Here is a 10243-nt window from a genome sequence, read left to right on the forward strand (position 1 = left end):
TAGGGAATAATGAGTTTCTTGCTCATTCAGGTTACTGACAGGAATCAGTTATTGGAGTTGTAGGAGCAGGACTGAGATTCTCGTGTTCTTGCCTATTGTAAACTGAGAGCCTTTCACAGCTTATAGTGGCTGCAGTATTCCTTATGTTCTAGCTTCTTCCTCCTTCCATTTTCAAAGCTAACAATTTGTGATTGAGTTCTCATGTTACATCTGTCTGACCCATTCTTTCTCAGTTATTGGCCATCTTCTACGATGCCTATGATTAGATTTGACTCACCTGTGTATGCTTGTTGGTCTGCCTATTTCAAGGTCTTATCTTAATCCGATCTGCAAAGTCTCTTTTACCATATAAGTATCTACAGCTTCCTGGGACTAGAGTGTGTACATCTTTGATAGGCCATCATTCTGCCTACCACACTGGCTAACCTAGGAATTTATAATGTTTTATATAAAACAAAACAAAACAAAACTACAGTGTGAGAACCTGACTCAGGGGGAACTAAAAACAGGTCCAGCTTCTTTGTTCTTTCTGTTGAACAACTCTTCTTATTTTGACCTCAGGCTAGAGATAACTACTTCTTATCTAACCCAAGGAGCCATGTTAATTAGAATTGCTGTTTTAGTTTTTATCCTCCTTGACTGGGGCAGAAAATCAAATGTTTTGGTTTAACCTTTTTGAGGGCTATGGGAATAAAAACAAGCAATAACAATAGTTTACAAGCACTTATTAGGTACTAGGTGCAGTGCTAAGCCCTATTACTCCACTTTCTATTTTATTCCATTTACCAACTCTGTGAGGTTGGTTATTATTCCACATTACAGAGGAGAAAATTAGGCATAGAAGTTGGGTAGCTTGCTCAATGTTTGGCTAGTAAGTGTTATAGCCAGAATTCAAACCCAGATCTTTTTAATGTTTAAGCTTCTTATTTTTACCAGTTTACTGTACTGTCTGCATTTTGTGATAGTATACAGTATTATTGCTATTATCAAGTTCTTGCAAGTATTCACATTGGAAGTTTGCTACTTGAAGTCATTGTCTTATCAAGTTGAGTACATTTTACATCTAATTATATTCTTGTTCATTCATATAGGTGAAAAACCATACAAATGTCAAATTTGCAATCAGTCTTTTAGAATTAAGAAAACATTAACAAAACACCTGGTTATTCATTCTGATGCCCGACCTTTCAACTGTCAGCACTGTAATGCAACATTTAAGCGGAAAGACAAGCTGAAATACCACATTGACCATGTTCATGAAATAAAATCTCCTGATGATCCTCTCAGTACTTCTGAGGAAAAACTTGTATCCTTGCCAGTTGAGTACTCATCTGATGACAAAATCTTTCAAACAGAAACAAAATATATGGACCAGCCCAAAATTTATCAATCGGAAGCCAAGACGATGTTACAGAATGTATCTGCTGAAGTATGTGTTCCCGTAACTCTGGTTCCAGTTCAGATGCCCGAGACTCCGAGTGACCTAGTGCGTCATACTACCACACTCCCACCATCTTCTCATGAGATTTTGTCACCACAGCCACAGTCGACTGATTATCCACGAGCAGCGGATTTAGCTTTTCTGGAAAAATATACTCTTACTCCTCAACCTGCAAATATAGTTCACCCAGTTCGACCTGAACAAATGCTAGATCCTAGAGAACAATCTTATCTTGGAACATTACTGGGCCTTGATAGCACTACTGGTGTTCAAAATATTTCTACTAATGAGCATCATTCATGAGTAAATCTAAACATTCCACAGATTTTTGGATGGTTATATGCTAATGGTAGAGCTGATAGCTTTTAAATTTGTGGGGCTGCTATTTTCTTGTTTTTTCTAGTTTCTCAAGTCCTCAGAACAGTTTGAAATCAAGAAAACTATGTGTCTCTGTTTACTGAACATGAATATTTGGACAAAACTTCTGGCATAATATTTGAAGTACACATTTTTGTGATTTTTTAAAGATTATTTAGTGCTAACTTTTAATGGTTTCTTAAATTTTTTGCAATTATTAGCTGCTGATATTATGGAAGTATTTTTTTAATCATCAGTGGAAATTTTCATTCTTCTTTAGTCTCATTCCTCTCCTTCTTCTTCCTAGCCCCTCTTACAAACAAGTTTGAGGACCATGTAGCCTTTAAGAAGGAATTAAGAGTCTACTGATAATTGCAACTGTTTCTTATCCTAACTTAAGATTCATTATTATGTTATACAAATTTTTAAAATTGAAATTAGGAATTTGAATTTACAAGAATGCCTTGGATATTTCTGTGTTGTCTTTCCATTCATACATAATTTTATCATTATCCTTTGGACTTTCGATATACTCAAAGCCAGAAAGCTTAACTAATGTAAGATTAGCTGTTAAATGTAGGACTGAAATAATAATCCAGATAATTGGTTTTTGCCTATACTTCAATTGTTATGAATAAGAAAGGCAAACATAGGTCTAGGCATTAAATTATACAAACTGAAAATGTGTTACAAGAAAAATATGAGAGTTTTAACTAGGTGTTTTTCAAGGTAAGTTCACCTTTTGTACTTTGCTATTTATTTCAGAAATGTTGACAATACAACATAGCATATGTCTTCCTCTCACTAAGAAAAGAGCAGTTGTAACTCAATGAAATTTAATTAAACATGCTACTTTTGATTTCATTTACTTGGCTGATAGAAACTCTGGGAAACAGGAACTAAATATTTTGTGTTCAATTGTTAGAAAAGGTGCCAAACAGATTATGAAATTTGTGCCTAATTTAACTTAACATTGTTTAATTAAATGGAACCACTACTTATATACAGATTTAGATGCAATCCAGATCTTTAATTTTGCCTTCACAAAAGCCTAATGTCTAATTAACCTTTAATTTTTATTTCTGTATGAGACAAAAGTTGAGGACTTGGTGAAAGGAAATAGCAGTTACAGCAAAACCTCAGTAATTAAAATTGAGGACAAAGTCAAAATTATAAAATACCTTTAAAGACATGCACTTTCCATATTCTCAAGTCAATTTTAACTAAAAACTAAGATAATGTTTCCTAGTAGAGTTGCTTGAAGATTAGACTAGACAGGGTTGATTTATTATTAGCATGTCATTTGTACATAAACTACTAGAAAATAGCAGTTTTAAAAGTTTTCTATTTCAGTTTTGTTTACACTCCTAATTGCTTTAAGCACTTTTTTGTGTGTGTAAACTGTAAAGTCTAGCCCAGCCCTTGTGAAAAAAAAATCACAAATAAAATAATGAAGTTTTAATGAATAAAGTTTAACCAATTAGTAATGGTGGAAACTGTTGCTGAAGCACTTAAGAAATAAAGGTACTTTACAGCAACGTTCGCCATACTAGCAGAGGTAAAACAAAAGAAATACTGAAAATTAAGGCAGTTAACCAAAGTAGCTCATATAAATAATAAAACCAATCTGAGTTTAGCCTCATTTGTCAAGGTTTGATTGTAATTGTCTTAAGACTAGTGGACATACTTACTATGTTCTCCTTTTTAAAGTATTCTTATTTCTTTGTGTGGAAATGTTATATCTGGGGTACTTACATGATTGAGGTTGACTATATGAGGTACTGTTAGTCTGTTAGTCTTTCAAATTGACTTTTAAAAATACATATCTTTATGATTTTAATCATAAAGACTGACAATATTATAACTAAAAATCTTACTATAATGAAAGAAATCATACATAAAAGCGTAGCCCACCTTACATATAAGCTAATGTAGAAAAGTTTAGACTTATAAAAAGGCAGATAGTATATATATGTTTATATACATGTATGTATATGATATATTATACATTTGGTGGCAGAAAAAGAAGATACTGCATTTTCACATTGAAAAGAATACTTTGATTTTTGAAGGTATTTACTTTAGGGTTCTTTTAATAATAATGTCCGTCCTAATGCTTTAAATATATGATTTAATTGTAGGAATTGGTTTACATAGAACGTTTTTGGAATACATCTCTTAGTAAAGTGAAATATAATAATATAATTGTATTTAGTTACTATTGTAGATAACTTAAACTTGAGTAGTGATTTACTGTTTTATAAAATGCTTTCATATACGTTATCTCATTTGAACCTCATAACCAGCCCTGAAATATTAAGAACAGGCTATATTCCCACTGTATAAAGAATTTGAGGTTAAGATAAAAGGACTCATTTAAGCTCACATGGTCAGTAAGTGGCAGAGCTACTAGTAGGGAAAGAAGAAAGCTAGCATTAATGAATGCTTACTATGTGCCAGGTACTACATCCTGTCATTTAATCTTAACCTAGTCTGGGAGATGCATAATATAATTCTGATGAAGTAATAGTTTCAGTGGATGATTGAAAACAACAACAACAAAAACAAAATGAAACTAATCTGCTGCCTCTAATTTACAAAAATGTAAGAAATTTTACAGTTGTGAAAACCTCATGGATTTGGGCAAACTGAATGTATATAGGCTTTTGACAAAAGTTGGCACAAAAAGTATAAAAGGAGGCCTATTCTTTTCAGTTGACCTTTTGTAATATTTGATTTAGAGTATTTTGGACAAATGCTCTATAACTAATCCATTTATGTTGTAACTGTACTTAAAATTTTGAATCTTGCAACTAAGTTTAGCCTCATTCAGAATTTTTTTATTTTGTGAGCATAATTTATTGTTTTAAATTAATTTTTTAGCAGATAGCAGTTAGCACTTAATCTGTAAATTGAGTAATTTATAAAGTGCAGGAATGTGTTAATCTAATGGGTTTTGACTTAAATGCACCAAAGATTTTTAGTAGGTATTAAATAGTTTAAAAGACTTTAAATTCTTTCTTGCTTGAATAACTATTTGTCCAAAGAAGCACAGTTGAAGTCCTAGAATAATGGATTTTTTTAAAAAAAAAAAGTTGTTAGTTTGAATACTGAGATTGATTATTGTGTTTATATGTATAAAAATAGGAGCAAAAGAAAATACTCTGGGAATAGTCATACTGACAAACCAATTATAAGTGAGAATACTGTTTTCCTTAGTTTAATTAATACAATGTTATGTTTTTTAGAGAACACTACTAAATGCTAAATAAGCCTATTTTTTACACTACACTATCAAAATAATTTTTGCCTTCGAATTTTTTTAAGTCAAGTTGAGGTTATTTTTGTAAGAAACCCAACCTATTTTTTTTGCAGCCTAAAATCCCATTTAAGGTTAGGGGTTGGTCCTTGTGCCAGCAAGATTTAACCAACTGTAAAGGTAGTAGTCTTCACATACATTTAAGTAATTAAGGCATTTATTGCTGGGAGAATAGGAGTAACAAAAATATGGTTTTAAATTGGTGCTTTATTAGGTGACTTCCTTTTAGGCGATGGCAGGTCATGAAATAGGTACACTAATAATTTTCTATCAACCTTAAAAAGTGTCAAAGCATCTTTGTAGGGTGACTCTAAACTGCTAATTAAGGGTTGATAAGTAATTATCATTGGCTGCTTTTCAATATAATTGCAAACAAATTAAAACCCAGTTAAACTGATGTTTGTAAGCTTGAGTTTTCTTCCTACCATATCACTCTCATATATCAGTGATGAAACGTCAGATTTTGAGCAGTAGCTCTTTGACAGTGTCCTTTTATACCCAGTCTTTTCTGCATTGAATGCTTTGTGCCTTTTCGATGTGTCGTAGTTGCTTAGAGTTGATTCTGCTGGCTAGATTGTACTGATTAATAGATTTTTGTTTTTTTTTTTTTGGTTATGGGTGTTATGATTGTGTTGCCTGCTGGTTGGGCAACTGTTTTTTTTTAGGTTGCTTTATGTTTATATAGGCACATTGGCACTGTTAGTGTGAATATTTGTTTTTATGATTTATATATCATTTAAAAAATCTCTGTTGTGGCCTTTATAGTTACTGTGAAGCCACTCTTGGGCCTGTCTCTATATGCTTATTAGAGGAATCTGACAAGTAAAATAAAATGAGTAGTGTGTCTGCATCTGTGTCTCTGTTTCTCTGTCTTTTAAATAACCAGTAACCATAACTACACAGTTCTGCAGTGAATGACCTTATTTCAGTTTGCCTAAAACTGAACAAGAGGTGATGGTTTGAGATGAGTTTCTCATTAGGAGCAGCAACATCCCAACCAATACATAACGAGTTGATCAACTCAGGAAAAATCAGGACTTTAAAGAAGGTTGTATTTGGATATTCTAAGATTCAGTGCCAAATTTAAAATGCCTAGAAATGTATTCTACAAGTAGCATTTCTAAAACTTTAAGTAGTGTTATAGTAAATGCTACTTGCTGTTAAGAGTGAATAATGGATAATGTGAGAATAATTTTCTAAACAACTTCTAGAAACTAGACAGTTCTTCCTTATATCCTACCCTTTTCCACATTTCTTTAATGTGGGGTTTTTTGTTTGTTTGTTTGTTTTGAGGGTAGAGGGAATCCCCTCCTTATTTCCTCTAAAATTGTTTTTACTTAAGATACCTTTTCCCTATAATCTTAGCATGCTTTCTGCTCTTTCTCTTTGGAAGTAGCATTAATAAGATAGATGTAATAGGATTAAGATGTGAGGAAGATAAGAAAAAGAAGGTTTTTGTAGAGAGAGTGCTTGTGTTTTGTTTACTCTTCATGTTTCAACTTGCTGTGTATGATCATAAATCTATGATCTTGAGAAAAATCCTAAAACAATTTAAATTTAGCCTATGCAGCCAATTACATAAAGAGAAATTAAGGATTATATTCAGAGGAGAAATTAAGGATTATATTTAGAGCATAGAGGTTATACAAAGAATATAACCTTGTTTGGTCAAATTCTTAGGTAAAGAAAAGTAATCAATGCTTGCATTGCTGTTAGAGATTCTAAAAGATGTACTGAATGAAGAGGATGTACACATCTCATTGTTACTGCAGATTTTTTTGCTTGGCATTCCTGCTTGCGTTAAAGCTGGACAATGTACTGTGATGTAATTATAAAATTTTTATTCTTTCCAACGATTGGACTCTTCTTATCCCTATTGATAAAACTGTATTACAATTGATGAGTGTGGCTGCCAGAAAATAATACAAAACTGGGCATTTAGCTGTTCCACATTGTGTAGTAAATGTTTTGATTATGGGGATTTACAGTGTACATTAAAGTAGAAATGCTTTTGAACTTGTTTTCAGTCTCAAATAATAATTTTTCTTTTTAATTAAGGATACTTTAAAAGCAATGACAGAAAAATCTAAAATATCAGAATTAATTATTGTGAACTGTGTGTAAAATATCTTGTGAGTTTTATACATACTTTGGTTGTCTGATGTTTCCTAAGTATAAATGTCTTTATAGAAAATTTCAGTTCTCTGTGAAGAGTAGGAAGTGTACTGTATATTGAACTAGTTCTTTGTGTTATTTTGATATTTAAAATAAATATAAAGTTCTTTGGTCCTAATACAGCATATCTAGGTTTTATTGAATCACATTTTCACAGGATGGGAATGCAGTACTCTGAAACCAAGTAACTTGCAGCACATTTTAAAACATTTTCTCATAAGCTATATATTTTGAAATATTTTATATATTAAATGTATAAACCATTAAACTAATTTTAAGTATAATATAAATTCAAATATTAGTGATGACTTTTATGCTTGAAGTAGTCATATTATGCTGTGTTTTAGAGAGAAGTCTGAAGTATAGTAAAATTCATTAGTGAAATGAGTTATTCTGTATAATATTGAGAGGGGCCACTCTTACCTCTTATCCCCCTCACTCCCAGAAACATACATTCTGGCTATGGGAGAAATGGTTGTTGGTTGAAAGCATAAAGTGTAGGCTATAGGATGGTACCCCCAAACTTGCAAGTTGTTATCCCTATCTGGCACCATAACTGAGCCTCCAGTAGACTTTCTCTATTTTATCTCAGCAGCTGCTTCTGAGTGTTAGAAGACCAGTAAATTCTATAGGCATGAGCACATTTCTGCAAGATGAGTCTTCTGATTATAGCCAATGTTGTGTGTGATACTTGGTTTACTATTGCTGTCTAATAAATTATACCGAACTTAGTGGCTTAAAACAACAAACATTTATTACCTCCAAGTTTCTGTGGGTAAGGAACCTAGGCCGGGTTTAGCTGGGTGGTTTTAGCTCAGGGTCTTTCATGAGATTGAAATCAAGCTGTTAAGTCAGTTGCCATCTCTAGAGCCTTCACTGGGGATGGCTTTACTTCCAAGCTCACTCATGTGGTCTTTGGCCTTAGTTCATCACATGGCCTCTCCACAGGGCTGCCTAGTGATATGGCAACTGCCTGCCCCGCCTTCCCCCCACCCCTCCACACACACACCACTTTCCTGAAAGTAATCCAAAAAAGAGAGTGTACCCAGGATTTAAGTTGTTGTCTTTTTATAACCTAATCTTGGAAGTGATAAAGTATCACTTCTGTATTGTCACTAATTCTAGTCCACATGCAAGGGACACAAATTAAACTTTTGGACATATGTGAAAACCATCACATATTCATTGGTTTATACATAAAGCTTTCTATAAATATATAGATAATGGGGGCAGGTATAGTAATCTATACTCAGAAAAATACATTTATCCCAGAGAGGCAAAATATTGCTCCTTCCACAATAGAAAGGGTTCAATGTAACAACATGCCACAGGTAGTTAGCTGGTCCCATTGGAGAATGGAATTAGATTGGATGTTCAGCATCAGCCTCTTTCAGTAGGTTAAGCACTCCACAGGGGCTTATCACATCAGCTTTGGCAAGGGAAATCACCTTGAGCCCATTCTTATCCTCCACCACTGCTGCCATAGCCACTTTCCAAATGGGTTCAATGCGCAAGCAAGTGGATCCCTGGGGGAAGAAGCTGACCTCCACAGGATAGATTGTCCTTTTTACCTGATTTTTGAGCTCCTTCTCAGCCCTGGATATTCTCTGATGGGCATTTACATGGAACACAAATTTAACTTCCTATACTTATTTTGAGAGACCTTTTTATATACCGGTCCTCCCCAGACCAAGCTGTCACCGATTTTCCATTTTGTTTTCTCCAAAGGTTTGACCAGCTGGCCAACCTGTCAGCCATGGTCCATGAATCAGTACAGAGCTTTACCTTAGGCCATATTCTCTTCCTTATGAAGTGGACTACCAGACATACCATCCAGAATTCTCACTGAGAGTATTCCCATCCACCCCTAAGGAGAAGCTGTAGTGCAAGTCTGTTTATGTCTGACCTACCATACAGCTTCATCCGTAAATCAGGCCTTTTTCTTGTGAAATTATCATTAGGAGATACCCAGTTTTTCCTGTGTGGTTTGAGAGAGAGGGAAGTGGCAAAGTAGTAGAAGTAGTAAAAGATACTTACTAAAATCAGTCACCTGTTTGTATCACTTACTTGTATATTTGGGGCCTGCTTAGCCCTGGGCTTGTAGATTCTGCTTTTGTTTGATAGTGCAATGTTGCTCTTCACATCAAATTTTATGGTCCTTGAGATTAGATCCCAGGTCAGCAAATATTTTGTAAAGGGCCGGACACTAAATATTTTAGGCTATACAGGCTATATGTTTTCTATCACAGCTATTCTGCCATTGCAGTGTGAAGGCATAGACAATATGTAAATAAATGCTTGTGGCCTTGCTCCAATGAAACTTTATTTACAAAAAAAAAAAAAAAAGCCAATGGGTCAGATTCAGCCCTTAGGCCATAGTTTGCTGATCCCTGGATTAGGTAATAGTTGATAATAAACAGTTTGTATCACAGTCACTTATAGTCCTTTGATGAGGCATTCAGTCTCTACCATACCTAATAGCATAATTAGGATCTGCTTTTCAAATGATAGATGATTTTCTGCAGAGGAAGGCATAGTCTTATTCTCCAAACCTGGAATTTTGTACTGTGATACTTCTCTGGAAACTTGCCAGAGCTTCTATTCCACATCTTGGATTGTCATGGAATGAGTGTTTTGGGCCATTGCAGCCCAGACCTACTGCAGAGATCTTACTTGTTCCAAGCCTCACTCAAAAATGTCAGTCTTAGAATTTACTATGTAAATGGTTTGGTGAGATGTGTCTTAATAATGCATGCATTGCCTCCAAAATCTAAAGAGGCTTTACAAATGATACAAAGTACAAGTTGCCTCTTATTTTAGAAGAGATAGCCTGACATGTCTCAGACCATTGGATCCCTAAAAACTTTACAGATGTGACAGGACCCTGAACTTTGTCCCATCTGGGTTACATTTGTTTTATTATTGGCATCTAGAGTGCTTGCTCCTGTTGA

The 10243-nt window shown here is 34.1% G+C and overlaps 1 protein-coding gene across 2 annotated transcripts in view; it reads left to right on the forward strand.

The window, feature by feature from the left end:
- ZBTB41 (zinc finger and BTB domain containing 41) overlaps positions 1–7410 on the forward strand; it is a 59039-nt gene extending 51629 nt beyond the window's left edge. For both annotated transcript variants that reach the window (XM_055234188.2, XM_063613722.1), the window contains exon 11: positions 1092–7410. In XM_055234188.2, the coding sequence (XP_055090163.1) occupies positions 1092–1744 (653 nt within the window). In that variant the 3' untranslated portion in view covers positions 1745–7410. The remainder of the gene's footprint in view (positions 1–1091) is intronic.
- The last annotated feature ends 2833 nt before the right edge of the window (positions 7411–10243 follow it).

The sequence above is a fragment of the Symphalangus syndactylus genome, chromosome 19 (assembly GCF_028878055.3).
Source record: "Symphalangus syndactylus isolate Jambi chromosome 19, NHGRI_mSymSyn1-v2.1_pri, whole genome shotgun sequence".
NCBI classification, from domain to species: Eukaryota; Metazoa; Chordata; class Mammalia; order Primates; family Hylobatidae; genus Symphalangus; species Symphalangus syndactylus.